This window comes from Taudactylus pleione, unplaced genomic scaffold (assembly GCF_031769625.1).
Source record: "Taudactylus pleione unplaced genomic scaffold, aTauple2 ptg000095l, whole genome shotgun sequence".
In the NCBI taxonomy this organism is placed as follows: domain Eukaryota; kingdom Metazoa; phylum Chordata; class Amphibia; order Anura; family Myobatrachidae; genus Taudactylus; species Taudactylus pleione.
This window is the reverse complement of record NW_028284497.1, coordinates 4,600,001-4,625,380: the sequence shown is the minus strand read 5'-3', so window position 1 is coordinate 4,625,380 and position 25,380 is coordinate 4,600,001. Positions and strand designations below refer to the sequence as shown.

The following is a 25,380-nucleotide window of genomic DNA, read 5'->3' as shown; positions in this document are numbered from 1 at the left end:
GCAGGTAAGTGCGGGATGGGGGAGAGGGGGGAGAGGGGGTTGGGGGGGCCACACAAACTTACTGCAGCTGTAATTAGTGCTGCGCATGCACTGGGTTTACAGATGTAACAGCGCATGCGCAGCATGGATTCCAGCTGCGGTAAGTTAGAGCAGGCAGGGAAAACTATTTCCCGAAAAGCTGTCATCGCAAAATGACAACTTTTCGGAATAGATAGTTATAGGGAGGAGGAATGATGAGTTCCTCCAGTAATTAGGTACAACTCCATGCAAGTTCTAAACCTAATTACCTCCATCGATATTTTAGGTATGATGAATAGGCCCCATAGAGCCATGGACTCACTGTATTACTGATGGTTAATGATAATAGGTCACTGCTATATAATTTCACACAGTATAAGTTAAGGGTAGAGTTAGATTTAGTTTTAAAAACTCTTTTTCTTTGTATTTATACTATTTACTATTAATATTTGTTTTGCTTAGTAGCTTTCCAGACTTTCTAATATTTAAGTTAAGGCTCGGATTCCAAATTATTTTAAATAAAAGCAAAACATTTGCGAAATGCTGTTATACAAGGGGAAGTGCATCTATATCACTGTTTGGTTTGCTTTATATTAGCGGTTTTTGCCACTATAGGGAAATTACCTTGCATTAAAAATCCTGCATTGTTCTTATGTCTTTCATTATTTCGCAGGTCGCTCTACGCATCCGTCCATTTAATAGGTCAGAGGCTAAGAGTAGTGCCCGATGCATTGTACACCAGCTCGGGCAGCAGGTAAGAAAATGCTAATAACATTATTTTAGTTTAAACAACTGAATTAGTTTAACATCAAACACATTTAATTATACAATTGTTTTCTTACCAATACATAATTCTTCGGTTTAAATTTTACTTTATAGCACATTTATTTGATATTTCACATATATATGTTTATAAATGTGATAAAACGAAAATGAATGTTTTGCTTTGAGTATCAGAGGTGGAATGCTATCCACAGTAATGACCTGCTGCTCAGATAGTGCCAGGTTTTACCTCTCTGTGCACAAGAAATGAGGAAACCATGGACCATTGCTGGACTATGCAAATGATGGGCCTGCTGCAAACCACCATTGCAGGGCTCCTAAATTGCTCCTCCCTCTTTAGTAACCAACTGAATGTGTGTCAGGGGTGTGACCCCACACACCAGTAGGGAGTGGTGAGCCCTCTGCTTGTGGCTTCCTATTGGTCTGCGTGGTCACACCCCCTAGGCTGCACCAGCTATTGGTCAGACAACATCTTCCATTTCACCCTATCTGCCCAATCCAGGGCTCTCGGTTCAGTAGGGAAATAACATGTCATGCACATATATTATGGACAGTAATATATGGCAATTCCCTCCAATAAGGAGGTTATGCTGAGAATTGTAGTTCCACAATAGGTAGCAAACCACTTGAGACACAATCCAATAAGTTGTTATTATAATATGTCTCCCTTACAGTTGAAAGGGCCGCCAAGCTTATGAGTTAGACCATTCAGTGTCTTAAGGGCCTAAGAACCAGTGACCAGAAGAGTTTTTATAGATAACCGCAGAATGTTCCTGGAAACTGTGCTGAAATGCTAACAAATTTGACTCTATACTCCCATGTGTTACTTCCATTAATATAACTGGACTTAAGATCTTCTGCTCCAGCCGCAGAGGTGCTTGTAGACTAGAGCCTGGTGACATATAGTGAACATGTCTTCTCTTTCCTTACAGACAGTACTACTGCAGGACCCTGGCGAGGATCCTGATGACGTCCTACGTTGCAGCAGGACCAGGGAAAGGACATTCACCTTTAATGAAGTGTTTGATCAAGCAGCTACCCAGGTGATTGTAATCCTAAAATACTTACAATGAATACTAAAAGTTAATAGTATAGTTACACAGTACTCAGGGACATCTTATGAGAGGAGGGTCCCTGTGTGCTGTCTCCGAATGGGTCCCCCCAAACCATTGTACGCAAGGTGTAGTCTCTGGTACTGTGACAGAGCCTATTGTGCAGGCATACTCTATACCTCTGGGAAAATGGTGCCACAAGATGGATTTCTTTTGAGGCAGCTGCATGGTAAGTACATACAATGGGTGTATGGAGTGTGGTGAGGGCCCCCTGGATTCAACTGCCCATGTGCACCACACACCCTACACCCATTATACATATGGCAGCACTGCTCATACTGCATCTTGTAAAGGGAGTAAAATAGTGCATGTGAACAATTTATCATCCTATGTGAATGTAGCATCAGCCACTAATGCTTGTACAGCTGTCATTTCTCCTTACTCAGTATGGGGCATATTTTTACATTTGTTTTGCATGATGTAGCATCCATAAATCTGTCTCATTTCAGGAGCATGTTTATCAGTCCACAATGAAGAACCTAGTGAATGATATAATTTTGGGGTACAGTGCTGCTATATTTGCGTATGGCCCAACAGTTAATATTAATGTTATTACTACATAAGTCATATTGTTTTATATTGTATGTGTAAAAGTAGTGAGCTGGTGAAATGAGTGGTGCTAAAACATGTGACTATCTATACTGTTAGTAATTGTGAGCTAGTAGTTTCCTTACGGGCTGTACAATTATCCAGGTGGTTCCAGAAACCAGGTGTCCTAAGGCGAGCTCAGGGAGGACAGAAACCTCCCGTGGTGCAGAAGGTGAGGCGTTAGGTACATGGCACAATCCGGGTCTGAGCACTAAATCCTCAGTCTAGTGACGACAGATACAGGATAATAGATTAACATTGTTGAAAACATCCAATAAGGGCACAAGTCATAGTTCTTAATGATAACTCTTCTATTTGGGGCATGGTAATAGCATGAGAATGGTGACAAGTGTGGTAGTTAGAAAGGGGATCATTATGAATTACAATCCAGACAACGGGAGCCCGACATCACGAATGGTGATTAAGGTAAGTAACCCTAATCTTTCCCCCCCTAACCCTCCCTTAGGGGTGCCTAACCCTAATCCCCCCCCTCTAAGTGCCTAAACGGCGGTGGTGCCTAACCCTAACCTCCCCCTCGGCGGTGCCTAACCCTCCTTCCCCTAGCCTAAACCTAACCCTCTTGGGGGGGTGCCTAACCCTAAGTCCCCCCCGGGAGCCCCTAACCTAACCCTACCCCCTGTCCGCGCCAGGCTTACCTTCGATCGGGATGCCGCGCGTCGGGCTCTTGGCGAAGGTAAAATGACAGGCTTCGGGATTTCGACGCCTGTCATTTAACCCTTGCCGGGATTAGACAATCGGGAAGCCGGCGGTCGGGATTTCGTCTGTCAGCTTCCCGACTGCTTCCCATTAGAAGGTAGATCTTATTTACCAAAATATTGTTATAAATTTGGTCACTCTATAGTGTAACAATATATTACACTATAGCTGTACTGGTAAAATTGTATTGGATCACATAACTATGTTATAATGTTGTTTTGTGTTTAATAAAAAGCTTCCAAATGTGCATATACAGTATTAGATTTTTATATAGCATCTTAAATTATGTTTACATTTTAATGGTTACATTGTCATCTTGTGATAGGCTGTGGTTACTACTGCTTCTAACTCTCACTGACCAGGGAATAGGTGCACCCATCACCAAATGTGGGGGAAGCGTTTTATGGGCAGAACAAATATACAATAGTGCACAGTCTATCATTACTGAACAAGTGGTGACATCCCTGAGAGAGTGAACTGATGAGCAGCATCCTGATGAATATCGGCTTAGTCACATGATGTCTGTCACTGTTCATTACTGACATGACACAATGTATAATGTATAATTACATATCTGCCATTCTTTCTTGTAACATCAGTGAGTGTATACCTAATACCTTTATATTTATCACCGGCACTGGGAAGACCTTTACAATGATGGGCAATGGTATTGAGCCTGGAGTGATATTTTGCACTCTGAAAGATCTATATAAGACCATCGAGGTGCAGAGAGGGCAGAATAACTTCTCCGTTTCATTGTCCTATGCCGAGGTAAATATGAGGAATATGTGCTTGGTTTATATTAGGGATGTGCGCCGGACCATTTTTGCCGGATTTGGATTTGGTTCTAATTCGTCATTTGGATTTGGATTTGGATTTGCCAAACTGCGGTGACTGGCTTTGGATTTGGATTTGGATTTGGATTTTTTGCCAAAATTGGCAAAAAAAGCTAAAATTACATAAATTGGGCTTTTTTTTCTTCCTAGAGTGTTATTTACCTCAATAACATTAATTTCCAGTCATTTACAGTCAATTTAGACCACCTCACAGCTTAAATTATTGGTTTCACCATTATTGGCCAAAGGTTGCAGTGAGCTGACTGGTGACCAAGCGTCAGAGCAGCGGCGCAGTGGCACAGACACCACAGTTTAAAGCACATCTATGAAACTATGCCACACAGCAGTGGCAGAAATGAAAGGTAGTGCTAGATGGAATTGTCCTTGGGCCCTCCCACCCACCCTTTATGTTGGATCTTAAAAAGGACATGCACACTTTAACAAACAAAGCATTTCAGCGACAGGTACTGCCACTTTGTGGCTGAAGTGCTTGGTTTGTTTGGGCCCCCACAAAAAAATCTTCCAATCTACTAAAGGCAACAGGTCTACAGTGGCATGATGTCACCATCATTGCCATCCTCACCCTCATCAGTGTGTACATCATCCGATTCCTCACACAATATCAGTTCATCCCCGCTGGAATCTACCATTACAGAAGTATCTGTACTGTGACGTGATTGGTGGGAAAGGTTTTCCTCGTGAAATTTCCAGTTCATTTTAATGAACATCATTTTTTCTACATTTTGTGGAAGTAGCCTCCTTCGTCGTTCACTCACAAGGTTCCCGGCTGTACTGAAAACTCTCTCCGAGTACACACTGGAGGGTGGGCAGCTTAAATAATGCAAAGCCAGTTTATACAAGGGTCTCCAAATTGCCTTTTTTTTCTTCCAATATTCGAAGGGACTCTGTGACATGTCTACGTGTATGGTGTCCTGAAAATAATCCTCCACCATTCTTTGGATGGTAATCGTATTAGATGGAGTTGCGGTAGAGGTGTCACTGGTGTTGGGCAAATCTTTTAGACCCGACCAGATGTCAAAATGTTGACTTGACTTATCTGCATCACCACTGGGTCTTTTGGAAAAGGTGCATTTTTTTCTGGCTGCTGCTGCAGAAACCGAAGGAGGAGACGTCATCGTAGTGCCATGTGTCACTTCAGCTGCCAACTTGCTCACCAGGAGCGCTTTGGTTCTTTTAAGATCTGGGTCAGTTGTAAAGAAAGACACAGCATATGACTTGAACCTAGGATCAAGAATGGTTGCTAAAATATAATGATCAGATTTCAAGATCTTGGCCACCCGTGGATCCTGGCGAAGCGAACAAAGGACTTGATCTATCAGTCCAGCATACTTTGCGGAATCACTTTGTTTAATATCATCCTTCAATTTCTCCAGCTGCTTTTCCAAAAGCGAAATCAGGGGAATCACCTTACTCAAGCTAGCAGTGTCAGCACTCACTTCACAAGTGGCAACTTCAAATGGTTTGAGCACCTTGCACAAGACAGAAAGTACTCTCCACTGTGCTGGGGTAAGGTACATTCCCCCTCCTCTCCCAATGTCATGGCTTGTCGTATAGCTATGGATGGCTTTTTGCTGCTCCTCCATCCGCTGAAGCATATACAGGGTTGAGTTCCACCTCGTTACCACTTCTTGCTTCAGTTGATGGCAGGGCAAATTAAACTGCTCTTGCAGGTGCTGCAATCTCCTGCACGCTGTTGCTGAATGCCGAAAATGTCCCGAAATTTTTCGGGCCACAGACAGCATCTCCTGAACGCCCCTGTCGTTTTTTAAAAAACCCTGCACCACTAAGTTTATTGTGTGAGCAAAACAGGGGATGTGTTGGAATTCACCCAGCTGTAATGCTTTCACTATATTTGTAGCATTGTCAGAAATCACAAATCCTGAGGAGAGTCCAAGTGGGGTAAGCCATGTTTCTATGACATCTCTTAGTTTTTCTAAGAGGTTGTCAGCGGTATGCCTCTTATTGAATCCGGTGATGCACAGAGTTGCCTGCCTCTGAATGAGCTGGTGTTGTTTGTTAGATACTGCTGCTGCTGAAGGCGATTCACCCACCCAGTGGGCTGTCACAGTCATGTAATCTTTAGTTTGTCCACTACCGCTTGTCCACATATCTGTGGTTAAGTGGACAGTGGGTACAATAGCATTTTGCAGACCAATAATTAGGTTCTGTTTAACGTCCTGGTACAGCCGAGGAATGGCTTTTCGGGTAAAATGAAACCGAGATGGAATTTGGTACCGGGGACACATGACCTCAACTAGCTGTGTAAATCCCACTGCATTAATTGAGGATATTGGACGCAGATCTAATATTAGCATAGCTGTCATGGCGTCAGTGATCCGCTGTGCGACAGGGTGAGAGCTGTCATACTTGCTTCCCCTTGCAAGAGATTCTTTAACAGTCAATTGTTTTTTTGGTATACTACTAGTAGTCTTCTTTGTCCACTTCTGGGATGAAGATCCACCAGCAGCAGCAGCAGCAGGCCTAGCGCTCAAAGATTCAGTTTCTTCTGAGGTGTCCTGGAAATTGGAGGAGTCACCGTGACTTAGCACTAATAAATTGGATGTTGTACTACCACTGATCATTCCTGAGGATATTGAGGAGGAAGGTGTTGTCGGCGGAGATTGCAGGTGCTGGGATTTAGTAGAGAGAAGGCATCTAGCTAATGCTGGACTGCTTGTTGTTATTTTTTTTGCAGTAGTTTCTGTTATCAAACACCTGTCATGAGCTCGCTGCAGATGACGTAATAGCGTAGAGGTTCCTAGATGTTTAACGTCCCTACCTCTACTAACTGTGGTCTCACAGAGGCTACAAATGGCTTGACAAACGTTGTCAGGGTTTGGGTAAAAGTAATTCCACACAAAAGATGTGGATTTCTTGGTTCTATGCCCAGGCATGGCAATGGCCTTCTTATCTTGGCCAAGAGCTGCTTCCACTGGTGCCTGACTTATACAAATAATATCCTCATCCTCAACATCCTCATTAGTGCCAGCATCAGCTGCACATATATTCCTCTCATCCTCTTGCAATTCCACGGTGGCATCCTCAATTTCTATGTCCTCGGCAATACTGCTCATCCCCACAACTACAGATGGAAAAGAAACTGTGGAGGGCGGCTTCTCTGAAAGGTCAGGCTTACACATAGAAATGTCACTTGTGGACCCACTTAGACTCTCCTCAGGGATTTCTGACATTTGTGTTTCAAAAAACACAGTTTGTTCGACTGCCTTATTGGTTTTAAATTTTTTCACACTTCTATAGTCTGATTGAAAAGGTCTTTTATCATCACGAGAGGCACAAGATGCCTCACTGACAGCTGCAGAACCACCACTCAGAAATAAAGGGCAAAGCCTGAGTCTTTCCTTGCCGCTACGTGTGGTGAATGGTATGTTGCCAATTTTCTGTTTCTCTGCAAAAGTAGTAGTCTTTAGAGGTTTTTTTTTTGTCTTTACCCCTGTAAAATCTAAATTTTTTGATTTCAGGTTCCCTAAGGTTTTAAAGCCTCTACGCCCTTGAGCATCAGCTTTAGATAAAAGTGATGGACTTCCAGCCGCTGCAATGCTAGCATTTACATGTTGTTTCTGCTCTCCTCTCAGTTCATTCTCGTGATCCATATTACTTTATCACTATGAACTGGAGTCACAGAGCTTGTATACACACAGTGGGCTATGCCCTTTCACGGAGCTTGTATAATAGACACAGTGGGCTATGCCCTGTCACGGAGCTTGTATAATACACTCAGTGGGCTATGCCCTGTCACGGAGCTTGTATAATACTCAGTGGGCTTATGCCCTGTCACGGAGCTTGTATAATAGACACAGTGGGCTATGCCCTGTCACGGAGCTTGTATAATACACTCAGTGGGCTATGCCCTGTCACGAAGCTTGTATAATACTCAGTGGGCTTATGCCCTGTCACGGAGCTTGTATAATACACTCAGTGGGCTATGCCCTGTCACGGAGCTTGTATAATAGACTCAGTGGGCTATGCCCTGTCACGGAGCTTGTATAATAGACACAGTGGGCTTATGCCCTGTCACAGAGCTTGTATAATAGACACAGTGGGCTTATGCCCTGTCACGGAGCTTGTATAATACTCAGTGGGCTTATGCCCTGTCACGGAGCTTGTATAATAGACACAGTGGGCTATGCCCTGTCAAGGAGCTTGTATAATAGACACAGTGGGCTATGCCCTGTCACGGAGCTTGTATAATACTCAGTGGGCTTATGCCCTGTCACGGAGCTTGTATAATAGACACAGTGGGCTATGCCCTGTCACGGAGCTTGTATAATACACTCAGTGGGCTATGCCCTGTCACGGAGCTTGTATAATACTCAGTGGGCTTATGCCCTGTCACGGAGCTTGTATAATAGACACAGTGGGCTATGCCCTGTCACGGAGCTTGTATAATACACTCAGTGGGCTATGCCCTGTCACGAAGCTTGTATAATACTCAGTGGGCTTATGCCCTGTCACGGAGCTTGTATAATAGACTCAGTGGGCTATGCCCTGTCACGGAGCTTGTATAATAGACACAGTGGGCTTATGCCCTGTCACAGAGCTTGTATAATAGACACAGTGGGCTTATGCCCTGTCACGGAGCTTGTATAATACTCAGTGGGCTTATGCCCTGTCACGGAGCTTGTATAATACACTCAGTGGGCTTATGCCCTGTCACGGAGCTTGTATAATAGACACAGTGGGCTATGCCCTGTCACGGAGCTTGTATAATACTCAGTGGGCTTATGCCCTGTCACGGAGCTTGTATAATACTCAGTGGGCTTATGCCCTGTCACGGAGCTTGTATAATACACTCAGTGGGCTATGCCCTGTCACGGAGCTTGTATAATATACACAGTAGGCTATGCCCTGTCACGGAGCTTGTATAATACTCAGTGGGTTTATGCCCTGTCACGGAGCTTGTATAATAGACACAGTGGGCTATGCCCTGTCACGGAGCTTGTATAATACACTCAGTGGGCTATGCCCTGTCACGGAGCTTGTATAATACTCAGTGGGCATATGCCCTGTCACGGAGCTTGTATAATACACTCAGTGGGCTATGCCCTGTCACGGAGCTTGTATAATAGACACAGTGGGCTATGCCCTGTCAAGGAGCTTGTATAATACTCAGTGGGCTATACCCTGTCACGGAGCTTGTATAATACACTCAGTGGGCTATGCCCTGTCACGGAGCTTGTATAATACTCAGTGGGCTTATGCCCTGTCACGGAGCTTGTATAATACACTCAGTGGGCTTATGCCCTGTCACGGAGCTTGTATAATAGACACAGTGGGCTATGCCCTGTCACAGAGCTTGTATAATAGACACAGTGGGCTATGCCCTGTCAAGGAGCTTGTATAATACTCAGTGGGCTATGCCCTGTCACGGAGCTTGTATAATACACTCAGTGGGCTATGCCCTGTCAGTTGTCACGGAGCTTGTATAATACAGTGAGTAGTAGAGTACACATACACACAGTGGGCTTATTATGCCCAGTCACGGAGCACACACAAGGGCTTATGCCCAGTAAAGTCACAGAGCACTGCCTACTCTAATCTATCTAACACTAGAACAGACAGCGCACTAGCTAACTACCTAACTACGCGTCACGCGAGAAATGGCGCCGACTGCCTTTTTATTGAGGCCGAACGTCACTCGGCTCTCGCGAGAATCCGACGCCGGACGGGTGACGTTCGGCCTCGAGGTGGAATCCGAGTCAGGCGGGAACACCCGAACTTGCGTTCGGGTGGACTCGGATTCCACCTGTTCGGAGCGGTTCGGATTCCTCAGAATCCGGACCCATCATCACTAGTTTATATTCCATGTGACTTATTTAGAGGTGGATGGAACTCTGAATGTTTGCATAAGATAATTATTTACATATTGCGCATGTACAGGCAGCATAATTGATACAACTAGGACTACTGCAGGACACAATCATCTCATTTGAGTTTTGAATGAGATAACAACAGATGTTTGTATTATTTTTTTTATTATTATTATCCTTTATTTATATGGAGCCACAAGGGTTCTGCAGCGCCTAACAAAGTATATTAACAATTGAGCAGACCAAAAAACAGTGACTTACAGTACAAGACAATGCTGGACAAATACATTGTATATAAATATTGCTGCAACAGCGGTCATAACACTGACATAAGTAGCACGGTTGCAGAAGTCAAGTGTTAGGTGCTGTAAATAATAGTAAGGGAAGATAAAGCACATGGAGAAGAGGGCCCTGCTTGTGGAAGCTTACATTCTAAATGGTAGGGGCAGATAGACAGGGGTAACACAGATGGGATAGACAGTGAGCATGGGACAGAGTGTTAGGATGAGAGATGGAAGGCTTTGATGAATATGTGCGTCTTCAGTTTGAAGTTTTGTAGAGAGATGGAGAGTCTGACAGGGAGAGGTAAAGAATTCCAGAGGTAGAGAGCAACATGTGTGCAAAATCTTGGAGGCAGTCATGAGAAGAAGCAATCAGTTGGCAGGAGAAGCAGCATTCATTAGTGGAACAAAGAGGGCAGACGGGAGTGTGAAGGGAAATGAGGTCAGAGATGTAACTGGGAAAGGATTGGATGATGACTTTGTAAGTGAGTGTGAGGAGCTTGAATTAGGTTCTGAAAGGGAAGGGCTTGTTTGAGAGGGGAGGCAGATGTAGTAATATTTGGAGAGGAAGATGAGCCGGGCAGCAGCATTGAAGACAGATTGGAGAGGAGAGACAGTAGTCAGGGAGGCCAGATAGAAGGAGGTTACAGTAGTCCAATCTGGAGATTACCAGTGAGTGGATGAGGCTCTTTGTAGCATCCAGGGATATTTTTAAGATGGAAATGGCAGGACTGCGAAACGTACTGGATGTGTGGTTTGAATGTGAGGGAAGAGTCGAGGATAACTCCAAGACAGTGCACTTGGGAGCTAGAATAGATGGTTGTGCTGTCAATAGATAATGAAATTATGGGTAGTTAGGTTATATGTGAGGGTAGGAAGATGATCACTTCTGTTTTAGACATATTAAGTTTAAGAAAATGCTGGGACATCCGGGAAGAGATAGCAGAGAGATACGAGTGAGGAGAGAGGGGAATAGGTCAGGGGGTCTGGGGAAAAAGGGGAGAGATTGATGAGTCGGTAGATGGAGAGAGTGCTAGGATCAAGGGTAGGTTTTTTAAGAATGGGGGTAATAATGGCATGCTTAAATGCAGAGGGGACAGTGCCAGATGAGAGGGAGAGATTGAGGAGTGGGCAAGATGGGAACAGGTAGAAGGTGAGAGTATTTAAAATTTTATTTTATCTGCAATCACTGTAGCTGTGTACACTATATAGAACATGCCACTTAAGCATTTATTAGTTGCATAAAAATAGGGTAATACTACTTAGTAATATACTAATAACACTATCAATCCACATCTCTACACCATCTCTGTTATTTTGCGCTATATACACTTATTACACCTGACATACACCTACAGCAAATGCTGTATTTCAGCTGGATGCATCTTGAGATGATTCTGGCCCAACAAATGCATGAAATAAGCTTTTTATGTGGCCTCTTTATATACATTCTGCGCACATATGCAATTGGGCATAACTAGCAATTACCTGGCCCGTAACAAGTTTGAGGGGGCAACTGAGACCCCCTTTATTGAAAATTCACGGAGACTGGTGCAGAACTGAAAGCTCAGATGAGCCCCTGCCCTATATGTACATTCCCCCAAAAACTTTCTTCATGATATACAGCATCTGGAGAACCACAAGTAACCCAAGCCCTTTCCATAGAGTAAATGTGATTACACACTTGTTGTGCTTGTACTGCAGACAGTGACTATTCCTTGTATTGCAGGGAGTAATTATTCCTTCATTACATTTTCAGGTCTACAATGAAACCGATCGGGATCTGCTAAGACCGTCCTCTGGATGTTTGAACCTTAGAGAGGATCCCCACGGCAATACCAAGATAAAAGGGATTGCAGAGTTCTTCCCCAGCAGTCCTGAGGAGGTGACTATCATTAGTCTGTGCTACCCTTATGCAGCATCCATGCTTCACCACTAGTCTCCCCTGTCTATATTATTAATATTATTATTATCATCTTTCACTTATAAGGCACCACAAGGGTTCTGCAGCACTGAACAAGGGGGATACAAATGACACTAAGTTATAGATGTATAGACTAATATAAACAGGTTTGCTGTCTGTACAGAACCTATTAATGAGTGAATGAATAAGCAGAGCTTATGAGTATGTGATCATTGGTGTAGTGACCTTGCTGTAGCTATAACACATGGGCAAGTGTAACTTTGAGTTGTTTTGTGTAACCACAAGAGTGTTGGTGCATCTATATTACTCTCTCTTTTTCAGGCCATCGCATTACTGACTAAAGGGAATAAGCGCCGCTCTAAGGCAGCCACAGCTGCCAATAAGAACTCTTCCCGCTCCCATGCTGTTATACAAGTCACCGTAAAGCAGATGAGCAAGGATGGACTCTGCACGGGCCGGCTGTACATGGGAGACCTGGCGGGATCAGAGCGAGCATGCCAGGTATCACTTGTATTTTACATATCATCATTATCATTTCTTTGTACAGTATGTCCCCCTGCAATGCCAAAGAGGTAAATATCGTAAGAGTTTGCTATCCTTCTGCAGTGTTCATGCTTCACCACTAGTCATCATTGTCATCATTGTCTACTCTACAGAGAGAGTATTTGTCAGTCACATCAGTTCCTGGCCCAGTGCAGCTTACACTCTAAATTCTCTAACACACACTCACATACAGGGATCCAATTTTTTGGCCAGCAGCCAAGTCACCTTTCAGTATGATTTTGGAGGAAACCAGAGCACCTAGAAAGAACCCATGCAATCACAAAGAGGAACATACAATGTGTTTACATGAAAATAGAAGGTTACTAAAGCTGCACTATTCTTAATGCTTTGGTTTTGCACCATTGAGCACACATAGTCCATCCAGAGCTACTATCCGCTCTAAGGGAACACCTCTGCAACCTAGAGAACAATCACCAGATGTACACTGTGCAAAATTTTGTTCCAGTTCTGCTCTGTACAATGAGGAGCAGTGGTGCACCAACACCATACATATTATGCTAGGGACACCTTCCCTCCTCCCAACTCCTCCCCTTCACCTTTATATTCTTCCGCTCCTCTGCAAATGCAGCCACCTTGCTTGGTAAAGTTAAACCCTGACGGAAATCTAGGTGCACTCGCACACAGAGCCGTAACAGGGCATAATTGCACACTAGGCCACCCCCGCCCCCTGAGCGCACCATGTCATGATGTTGCATGTACTGTATGACATCATTATGTTGTGCAGAGGGGTTGTGGTTAGCAGCTCCAATAAGTGCAGCGCTGGCTGGGTGTCCTCAGGACGCACACTGGGGTGCATATACTGTGCAGGGTGCCCATCTGGAGTGTCTGCAGGATGCTCCATGGGTGCTACAGCAGCAATCCTGACTGCAGGGTTCCAGGTGCCCTGCTAGCCAGGAGCAAGGGCCGTAGGGTGGCACTGGTGGCCCATAGCTAGCTATCACCCTGCTCACACAAATTGAGGCACATGACGAGACCAGAGCTAAGTAGTCCTAGGGTAGTCCTTGTCCTGTGTTCTGAGGTGGCATGTAAAGTAAGCTCTTTTCCTTTATTAAAGCTCTTATGAACGTTGTAATTTGTTTTTGCATCGTTTTGTAGTGAAGAAGTTATAACATAGCCTTTCTTGTTTAAAGCTCTTTTTTCTTGTGTTTGTAGTACTCCCCAAGCGTGGCCATTCTCCCTTTAGACGGGTGATTCCCAATCTGTTACAGGCCACCACACTCCTGGTTACATACATTTATTTCAGTGACCCCCCACCCACTGAGACCTTAGTCGTAAAAAATTATATAACATTTTGATTAAAGTAATTTTTTAATTAATAACATAAACCAGTATCAAATTAATGATAATAATGTAATAAAATTTTTTAGCAAATGGGTTAAATTACATGCAATAAGAAAAGCATTTCGGACAATATCAATAACTAAAGTGAATGGGATTCACTGTATTTGGACACAATTGAAGTAAATTATGTAATTAGTTTTATCATACAATAGTTTGTGTTTGTACTACATCCACAATGTGACTGAAGTCAGTTGTATCTTCATTATCTTTTCTATTTCTATGTCAGACTAAAAACACTGGTCAAACCCTGAGAGAAAGTGGCTATATAAACCGCTCCCTTCTGGCCCTAAGGAATTGCATTATGGCGCTACGCAAGAGACCAGGCAGCCATATCAATTATCGGGACAGCAAATTGACCCGGCAGCTAAAGGTATGTTATTACTATAAGATTTCCTACACACATATGGCAATACAACTGTACCTGATGTCAGGGACAATGATAAGAAGGAAGGGCCCCGTGTACAGTCTCCATGCGCTTTCTCTACTGGGCATGTGCAGAACTTTGGAAATATGGCAGCCATGTCATTTTCCCAGTAACTACGATGGTGATTACAGCAGCATTGGCAGAGTGTTAGGTATAAGTTATGGGTGCAGTGTGTGACCACTGGACATGTGCACCCATTATAGATACACCCATGGGCGTTTTATAATGAGTGCAGGGTGTGTGTTTCAGGGGGGGCCGCACCACACACCCTGCACTCATACTTTTTTTTATATTTTTTTCTCCGAAGTCCCACGGAGTAATGCTACACAAAACACCTTGAAAATGGCCGCCACGGCCACTTTCCCAGCATTTTGCGCATGCACTGTAAGAAAGTCACCGGGAAAATGGCTGCGGCACCATTTTTTAGGTGACATGCGCATATGCAGTAGACTCCGGGCACACTCTTGCCCAGAGTCTACTGCTGATGTCAGTTCGCTGACGGCAGCCGGTGAGAGAGGAGAGAGCCCCGGACGGGGAGTGAACACGGGGCCCCTCCTCTCTTAATGCGCCCCTGAATACACCCATGGCTGATGTATAAGTAGCAATTAATCACTTCTTATATATCTTTTTGGGATACATGCATTAGGAATATGAATGTGAGTTATCAAACAGGGAAATTAAGTGACTTTATAATGCCCTGGTACTAAAGGAGTGTGTGGTTTAGTGTATGGGAGTGTGGCCACAGCTCATTGTAAATGCTGAGGTCCTGTGTACAGGGGATGTGGCCACAGCATCTATGCCAGAACCCCAGTCATTAGGAATATTGCTCCTAACACATTGTTCTGCTGTTTAATCTCAGACAATAGCTGCAATCAACCATTTTATTAGTAATTTGTGCAATCATTTGTTTCTCACAAACATAGTATAAAACAATAGAGTGATCTCCCCTATAACCAGAGCTTTATCTATCGCAGGGAGCACTGAGTGGCAGGAGCAGAATGGTGATGATCACACACATCAGTCCGGTGGATGCTGCCTATGAAGACTCTCGCTGCACACTCGCCTATGGGAGCAAGGCCAAGCACATCAAAACACTGGTGAGCAGCTCCAGTATCTATGTTACTGGGTATAACTGTGGTGAAACATGGGATTTATTATTAAATAAAATAAACATTATGAACATTCAAAATCAGTTTTATTAGAAGATTGGTTGGAATGTGATCTTTTACTTTCTATTGGAAATTCAGTTGCCAATTAAAATATGTTAAAAATATCTGCTACAGGCTCAATCATTCATAAAAGCTACACCTGTGGTATTACATGTCTGTGTGAGGACACATAGTTTACAGATCCATAATCTCCTGTCTCCCTGTTTCTGTGTCGGTGCCCAGTAACTAACTCTCTGCTGTTTACCCTCCCTCCTGCAGGTGGAGAGGAATCGTGTCTGTGCCCTGAGGCTACAAGAGATTACAAAGTGCAGCTGAAAGACCCTCATCCTCCAGGTATTCTTGTTTCTTGTAATGAAAAGATTATGGGCTCTATTTATTAACATTATTTTTACTAAAATAAAGTGAAAAAGGGTGTTTTCACACCCTTTTCACATTATTTTAGTTTCACCTGTATTTATTACAGGGCAATTGGAGTAGAATTAGTAAAATTCTACTCCAGCCCCCAGTATCACTTATTTTTAGTAAAGCAGATCGCATTTCCCATAACTGTAATGGGAAATGTGATCTGTGTGCAAGTTACTAAAAATAAATTGTAAAAAAATACCGGGGGAAGCCCTGTGATAATAACGCCACCTGGAGGTGGCGTTATCCAGGGTCTCCCCCGGTTACCGGGCTCCCACTCTGCTCTAACGGGGAGAGCAGAGGCGGAAGCCGGTACCAGTAATCAGTTATGTGGTCTAAATAGACCGCAAGCTGATTGCTGTAAAAAAAAGAAAAAAAAAAATTAAACATTTTTTTTTTTACTTACCTGAATCCAGGGACCGGTGATCGGGCCTCCGGTGATGGCTCCTCTCTGGTCAGCTGGTCTCCCACAGTGCACTGGGGCCCGGTCATCAGGTGATGAAAACAAAACTGAAACTCGACAAAAGTACACTACCAGCCTCGCGGCCGGCACTTTAGTCGGAGAATGCTGGCTCTCGCAACTAAACACTCATGTTAAGTCACGAGAACCACCATTCTCCGACTTAAAAGTGCCCTGAATTGAATCGCAGCCAATTAAATAAGCTAAATATATCAAACTAAGAAATGTGAACAAAGGCATGAAAAACCTCCAGAAAAAACTAATACAACAAATGTATTCCAATTATATATAATAGATCTAGTCATGCATTAAACACTGAAATACTATTTGAAATTTAGCTGCCAATTTAAATATGTAAAAAATATATACTACAGGCTCAGTCAGTCATAAAGCTACACCTGTGGTATTACAGGTCTGTGTGAGGACACGTAGGTTACCCATCCATATTCTCCTGTCTCCCTGTTTTCTCTGAGTGTGCCGGTGCCCAGTAACTAACTCTCTGCTGTCCACCCTTCCTCCTGCAGGTGAAGGCGCACCATGTAAGTCTGGCACACAATATCCCTGAGGGTGCCAGAAAAATCAATGTTCAGCTGAGACTCGTCCTCCAGGTATTCTTGTACCATGTAATTAAAAGTTTGAGGAATCTGTTTATCTTAGTTGTGGACTAACAATCTGCATCACAGCTTATCGCAGCAATACAATACATGCTGGGACAGTTGGGACATGTGTACATATGCTGGTCTATACAGTTGTACATATTTATCTATGTTACTGGGTATAACTGTGGTGGAACAAAGGATTTAGGGGGATATTTAATAAACTTAATTTTCTCTCTCCATACTTTTTAATTGTTATCACATTTTCTTTACATCTGTATTTACAAAAAGTTTGCTGCCGGGACAGCCGAAGCGATAACGGGCTGTCCCAGCAAATTGTTACTCACTACAGTAGCGGTAGGGAGGCTGCTGTCAGACAGGGATCCCGGAACTGGCTGTGTGCCTGGCAGCACTAGCGACAGCTGCGGGAGGGCTGGGCGAAGTATGTAATGTGTTGTGTATGTATGGGTGTGTTTTATTTAAATATATATATGTGTGTGTTTTATTTAGATATATATATATATATATATATATATGGATTATGGATGTGTTTTGTATATATGTGTGCATATATATATATATATATATAAAAATATATATATATATATATATGTGCGTGTATGTGTGTGTGTATATATATATATATATATATATATATATACTTTCAGTACATGTTAAAAATATATACTACATGCTCAATCAGTCATAAAAGCAATGTTGTTCTCTTTATAATTTTTCTTGCTATGTTTTTATTTTTGGGATGTTTAAGGCTCTTCTTTCTTTTGCCCTCTCTTTTTTCTCTTTTCTTTTTGCCTCACTGCCGGGGTACTGTTTCTTATATTCTTCTTACCCTTTTTTTTTCTTATTTACTCTGTGTCTTCATTTGAAGGGGATTAATGAGGTTGATTTTTGCCCTTTCTGTTATGCATTGTATTACTTTTCAATGTCTCAGTTAAATATTGTCTCTGTTAACGCCAGGGGACTCAACATTCCTGAGAGGCGTTCTCGAATGTTACGTGAATTGAAAGTAGAGAAGGCTGATGTTGCCTTCTTACAGGAAACACACTTTAAAGGTCCTGATGCTCCGCCTCTTAGGAATAGAGATTTTCTATGCGGGTGTTTTTCTAATAATCCTGAAAGTAAGACTTTAGGAGTTGCAATCTTATTTGCTCGCCATCTTCCCGAAGCTGTTATCACCTCCCTCCAGTTAGTTGTAGGTCGTGTTTTGCTAGTGAAGTGTACAATATATTCCCCAGGTATTTACATTTGTCAACATATATGCTCCAAATAGTGCTCAACCGACATTTCTCAACAAGGTTTTCAATCTTATTCAACCACATGTTCAGGAGGTGTTAGTGCTGGGGGGCGATTTTAATTGGTCCCTAGACCCTACTTTTGACTCTCCTAACTCATCCCCTAGATACTCAGACAAACTTCACCGTCTAGTCAAACGCTCTCTACATGAACACCAACTGGTTGATATGTGGCGTGTACATCATCCCACTGTCTGAGATGACCCCTTTTACTCACATCCACACAAGGTTTACACTAGACTAGATTATCTATTTCTACCTCACCGGTTTCTATACTTAGCAATAGCTACCAAAATAGGTACTATTTCTTGGTCAGACCATGCCTCTATCTCATTGACGATTGGATTGCCCTCACCTTTCCAAAAGACTTATTCTTCGCATTTAAATTATATGTTGCTCCAGGAATTCAGTCTGTAGGCAACAAATTAAGGAAGCTATTACAGATTATTTTGCCACAAATGACCTAGCTGATACGTCCAAGGTAACAATCTGGGAAGCACATAAATGTGTTTTACACACTTAAAATGGCAGTGATTGACAGAGAGCGAGGCTTTATTGTAGAAGATACAGACCCTAGAACTTGTACATAAATCCTCTTTCTGTCTGCGGAGACTCTTCAGTCCATAACAGATGCTCGCCAGGCCCTTAATATTTTTAGGTCTAACAAAATCAAACTAGATGATCGGACATTTTGTAGATGCTGGCTAGGGCCCTCCGTACTCAACGTGCTTGTGCATACATTGCCTGTATAAAAGGACAATCTGGATGTTTTTGTAATTCCGCAAAGGATATAGCTTCAGATTTTCACTCGTACTACTCCCAATTATATAATCTGAAAGGTATGGAAACTGATGCCTTGTCATTAAAAAAGGCTTCCATTAAGGCTTATCTTGATAAGGTTGGCTTTCCCACTCTTCAGGACATTAACTGAATTTTAAGGGGACCATTCATTCAAACTCCAAACGGTCAGAGTCCGGGCCCTGATGGGGTTTCCATTGCCTATTATAAAACCTTTAGTGATGTTCTCTCTTCCTTGATGCTTCGGGTGTTTAATGAGGTTTCAGATCTCTCACCTTTTTCCTCTCAAAACCCTACTTGCTCATATCACTGTTATACCGAAGGAAGGGAAAGACCCGCCTCAGGGCTCCAGCTATAGGCCCATATCCATGTTAAATGTAGATTTGAAGCTTTTTGCAAAACTAATGGCTAACAGCATTAAATTGCTTCTTCCTACTTTGATCCATCCAGATCAGGTGGGATTTGTTCCTGGTTGTGAGGCCAGGGATAATACCACCAAGGTTCTGGACCTAATTCATGTGGCTTCAAGTCGACATATCCCAACTATACTTTTGTCTACAGACGCGAAAAAAGCATTTGACAGGGTGGACTGGGACTTCCTGCTGGGAATGCTGGAGCATTTGGCACTTGGTTGGACGGTATCCAGAGGAGTAGAGCGCTCTACTCCATCGGCCCGTAGTAGGATTATTGGGGATCTGTCGGACCCTGTTTCAGTTTCGAATGGCGCTCACCAGCGCTGCCCTTTATCTCCTTTAGTATTTGTTCTTTATATGGAGGAGTTGGTGAGGGCCATTCGACTGAACATTAATATATCAGGAGTTTCAGTAGGTGAAAGTGAATTTAAATTAGCCCTTTTTCGCGGATGACCTCCTGGCCATAGTCACTAACCCATTGATCTCAGTTCCCAACCTTCTTAAAGAGTTACAGCGCTTTGGCTCCCTCTCTAATTTTAAGGTAAATTTATCCAAATCAGTCGCCCTGAATCTCACCGTTGACCAGGCCACTTTACAAGGTTTACAATCTATTTCTCAATTCCAGTGGCATCCTACACAGATTAAGTACCTAGGGGTTATTTTACATAGGAACCCCTCCCAAATTGCTTAATAAGATGAAATCAGATCTCTAAACCTGGTGCACTAAGAGGATCTCATGGACGGGGAGGATAGGGGTAATCAAAATTAATGTTTTACCTAAGGTTCTGTACCTTCTACAAATTTCCTATTTCAATACCACACTCTTGGTACACGGACTTGCACCGGGTCACCAGAGACTGTGTGGGGGCGGGTCGCAGGCCACGATTTAAGCATGAGGTGCTTTATAGACAAAAACACTTGGGGGGTTTACAACTGCCACATTTTCGATCCTATTACCACGCTGTGCTTCTTACCAGGGTTATGGAATGGTGTAGAATTGATTATAGAAAACAATGGGTGACGATAGAAGCTGCCTCTTCTTCTACTCTGACTCCTGGGTCACCCTGGCTACATACCCTGCCCAGGTCATGCCACCCTCTGCTGGGCCCCACTATTTTATGTTGGCAGCATTTCCGGTCCATACCTCCTCTCTCACTTAGCCCCTCCCCTTTAACTCCACTATTTGGAAAACCAGCCTTCCTCCTGGGCTTGTGCCCAACTCATTTATCATATGGCGCTCACAGGGGACCAACTGCTTGACTCTTCTAATGTTAGGTTTCCCTTTAGTTCAGGCCAAATGGGATCTACCTAATAGGGAAATATGTAAATATCTGAAGATTAAGCACTATCTCCTAGTCTTAAGACACACTAGTGCCTACTGCCGTGGCTTTACCCCATTCGAAAGCATGTGCACATCACATTCCTACCCCCCACACCCTTTGTCCTCTATTTATAAACTAGAGATCACCTCTTTCCCACTAGGCCGAAATTCACGAAGGATTGGGGAGGTTGATCTGCAGGTATTGGTGGCAGAGGATGATTGGCTGGAAATCTTTAGTAACACATTTTCTAGTTCTTTTAATATGTTGGTGATGGAGACACATTACAAAGTGTTATCTCATTGGTACCGTTGTCCTAGCTTATTAGCTAAAATGTACCCGGGGTTGTCTAATTTGGGTACTCCTTTGCATATCTGGTGGGAATGCTCCTTATTATGTCCCTTTTGGGATAAGGTAATAGAGGCTGCTGGTGTTATTCTTCAGGAAGACCCACCCTCCTGCCCTAGCTTCTGGCTCTTGAACCTCTTAAGAAGACCACAGGCGCTTTTTAAGAAAAATTTACTGCGTCATATACTTAGTGTCTCAAAAGCTGTCATCCCTGTGCATTGGAGGTCTGCTACAGTTTCCAACAGTGATGTGCTCGGCTTGACCATTATATGTCTATGGATGACCTTATATTACCATTATCACATAGTCGTCAAGATTTCACAGTGATCTGGTAGGTAGGCTCCTTTATAAGAATCTGATCACTACAAATCGCATTGTAGGAGTTAAGGGAGGTGAAGTGGAAAGAGTTTGAGGTCTTTTCTTGTAGGCAGTGTGAAACGTTGTGACAGATGTTTTTTCTTCTAGTGCAGTGTCGATGTGTACCTGTGGTATTACATGTCTGTGTGAGGACACGTAGGTTACCCATCCATAATCTCCTGTCTCCCTGTTTTCTCTGAGTGTTCTGGTGCCCAGTAACTAACTCTCTGCTGTTTACTCTTCCTCCTGCAGGAGGAGAGGAATCGTGTTTGTGATTCCCACAAAATCCCTGAGGCTACAAGAGAAAGCAAAGTGCAGCTGAAAAACCCTCGTCCTCCAGGTATTCTTGTTTCTTATAATGAAAAAATTGAAGGGTCTGTTTATCATAGTTGTGCACTAACAATCTGCATCACCACTTATCGCAGCAATACAGATTGTAGTTACCCCACAAGTTACCATGCTGGGTGGTTGGGCGGTGTGTACATATGCTGGTCTTTACAGTTGCAGATTAGGCAAAGGAAGCAACTGATCCAGGAACAGTAGGAACACACAGGGGTTTACACTTCTAAACTATATTCTATTGACTAACTAAAGCAAAACATATACCAGACATAGTAGTAATTGTACTATTTCTATATTCTTTTTCATAGAGCCAGCCCATAAGGACAAAGCGCCCAGTTCCAGTAACACTGGTCCTAAGAGACACTCTGTGTAAGTACTTTGTGCAGATATCACATGAACAATAAGTAACAATGTGATTTATGGATAGAAATGTAAAATTATGAAAATTAGCGTCCTTTATAGATAAGAATAGATTGTAATGAAGTATTTTTTTTAGCTGTTACTATATAAATGTTAATCATAATACACCATAATATCTAGCTATGGGTACTTTATTTTATTGTACTAACCTTAGCTATTGTTACATTCTCTTGGAGTCCTTTAGGTCCAAATGTGTCTGTTTTCTCTTTTTAGGGCTTATCTGTATAAACTGCCCCCTGTGGTCCCTACACCAAGAAAACACCTGGCAGTACCTGAGGCCGTGGTCTCTATGCCAAGAAAACACCTGGCAGTACCTGAGGCTGTGGTCTCTATGCCAAGAAAACACCTGGCAGTACCTGAGGTCATGGTCCCAATGCCAAGAAAACACCTGGCAGTACCTGAGGCCATGGTCTATATGCCAAGAAAACCTTGTGCGATACCTGAGGTAAGTGCTTTCAGTGTCATTGTGGTTACTTTTACTTATGTCCTAGCCTTTATACACCTTTGTCATACAATGTAATGCCTATTACACTGATATTTCTGCACAAGTGTCACAATTTATACACAATATGAGAAAGGAAAAATAGGTTTCTTGTAATACAAATGATCTTGCAAAAACATAGTCCCTCATTCAGAGCCGTACGCTCTGAGCAGAGCGCACGCTCTGAATGAGGGCCGCCCTCCATAATTCTGGAGCGTCCTCCTGGACGCTCGTATAGCTGTGGGTCACCACCCACAGCCTATACGAGCGTGCAGTTTGATGGTCGTGACCATCACGACCATCGAAACTGCGAGCCGGAGCCTGCGGTTGAGGTTTTCAACCGCAAGGCCCGGAGTGATTTTGGCTCTATCAGAGCCAAAATCACTCCCACTGACATCACTAGTGATGTCAGTGGGCCGGCTTCTGACGGTAGGCGTTCCCTTGGGAACGCCCCCGTCAGGGAGGCACGCCCACCAAAGGGGGCGTGCTGTCAATCAACATCGACAGCACGCCCCCTTTGATCAGACACAACGAGCGAAGGACTTTCCTTCGCTCATCGCGTCTGGCGCATGCGCACGACGGAGCTCCCGCCGTCATGCGCATGCGCAGTGCACAACATCGACCCACTTGCGAGCGGACAGCCGCTTGCGAGTGGGTCTGAATCAGGCCCATAGTCCATTATAATTGTAAAAGTCTGTGGCCGCGATTCAATTAAAAGCAATGATGAATAGCCCCGGGAGGGAGCTCCCGCAGCTATTCAATTCAGCCTGATGTTTGGCCCGACTAAAGGATTTCTTCTCGAACCCTCCTGGGGGTGCAAAAAGAAATCTGGCTGCGCTAACAGGCTCATGACCAGCATTTTAGTCAGAGAATGTCGGTTCTTGCGACTAAACACATGTTAAGTCACGAGAACCAGTGGCGCCCCTCCCCGTGGTGTCACCCAGGGCGGGAAGGGACGCTGTGTGCGCGGCATAGCCGTGCGACTCTTAAAAGGGGGTGTGGCCTCATGAGACGGGGTGTGGCCTCGCAGTACGGGAGTGTGGCCTCGCGGCCCGAACCCCCGTGGTCCCGACCCGTTCTTCTTACAGGTGGGGGAAGTCGGGTGTACAGGAGGGGAGGTGCGGACTGCCTTGTGATTGCAATGCCGACTCCCTCACAAGTGCTGCACTTAATACTACACTGCAGCACCCGGCTCCTGTCACCGAGGGGGGAGTCTGCACCTTGTTGTCACACCCTCGGCGGGTGACACCCTGGTGCGGCACGCACCCCCCTTGTGACTCCACTGACGAGAGCCATCATTCTCCGATAGTGCGCTGAACTGAATCGCAGCCAATAGGATAAGCTAATATAGAAATGTGAACAAAGGTATGAAAAACCTCCAGTTAAAACTAGTAAAAGGAATTTATTCCAATTATATACAATATATCAAGTCATCCATTGTAGTATTATAGAATTAAATACTGAAATTCTATTAGAAACTCAGCAGCCAATTAAAATGTGTGTGTATGTATGTAAGTATATATATATATATATATATATGAGTGAGCTCCAGACCCCGGCTCCAGGGAGGGAGCCGAGCACCCGCTGGTTACAAAATCTCAGCGGGCGTCTGGCAAATTGCGCCTACCTGTAGGGTCAGGTGGGCTGGAGGTTCCGTCTCCTCTGCCCTACTTTTACCCTGATGGGTGTGGGGGCCCTTTAGTTGTGGGGGCCCAGGGACGACCACCCCCGCCCCCCCCCCCCCCCCGAACAGTATGTTACAATGGGAACTATGGATAAACATTAGCAATTTCTATTTAAATGTTAATCATTAACCATAACAGGACTGTATCTGGGCTGGTGCGGCCGCAGCCTCTGCACAGAGTGCAACATACCCTGAGGGCAGAACTGGCTGCCCGACACTATCTCTATATGCCACTAGGCGCCCACTGCTATGAATTAGTAGAGGTGCACCCAACTACTTTACTGCAGCAGCATCCCTGCCTGTCACTCTCTGGTTGCTCCACCTCCTGACCCATCTGCAGGGACGGGAGAGATGTCATGACGTCTCTTCTCAGCTCCCACACTTCCAAGAGAAGCTGTTTGTTGGAAATTGGGCATGCAGGACATGACGGCAGTGGCAGGCAGCGTGACAGGTCCGGCGTCAGTTTCCTACATAGAAGGGCCCAGTGTCACTTTGACACACTGGACTCCAGTGCACAGTCATAGCAGGTAAATAGGTTACAAATATCAAAGTACCCTCATATTGACAGTTAAACCATTTAACTACAGTAAAGCTAATTTAAAAAATGTTTGCAACAGTTTCGGGGGCTCACTGGAACCACATATATTTTTCTATATTACTTTAGATCAGAGGTTCTCAAACTCGGTCCTCAGGACCCCACACAGCTCACGTTTTCCAGGTCATCCAGCAGGTGCATAGGTGTAATCATTACTCACTGACATATTTTAAAAGATGCACAGGTGGAGCTAATTTTTCACTTGTGATTCTGTGAGGAAACCTGGAAACCATGCACTGTTGGGGT

At 43.9% G+C, this 25,380-nt stretch overlaps 1 protein-coding gene across 1 annotated transcript in view; it reads left to right on the top strand.

Annotated features, from left to right (window-relative positions):
• LOC148526514 (kinesin-like protein KIF19) overlaps positions 1–25,380 on the top strand; it is a 56,741-nt gene that overhangs the window by 24,193 nt on the left and 7,168 nt on the right. Inside the window, exons 3-13 of the mRNA XM_088470204.1 lie at positions 692–772; positions 1,734–1,844; positions 11,944–12,069; positions 12,430–12,609; positions 14,240–14,383; positions 15,412–15,534; positions 15,865–15,939; positions 16,993–17,076; positions 21,865–21,952; positions 22,263–22,323; positions 22,588–22,819. Of these exons, the coding sequence (XP_088326330.1) occupies positions 692–772; positions 1,734–1,844; positions 11,944–12,069; positions 12,430–12,609; positions 14,240–14,383; positions 15,412–15,534; positions 15,865–15,921 (822 nt within the window). The 3' untranslated portion in view covers positions 15,922–15,939; positions 16,993–17,076; positions 21,865–21,952; positions 22,263–22,323; positions 22,588–22,819. The remainder of the gene's footprint in view (positions 1–691; positions 773–1,733; positions 1,845–11,943; positions 12,070–12,429; positions 12,610–14,239; positions 14,384–15,411; positions 15,535–15,864; positions 15,940–16,992; positions 17,077–21,864; positions 21,953–22,262; positions 22,324–22,587; positions 22,820–25,380) is intronic.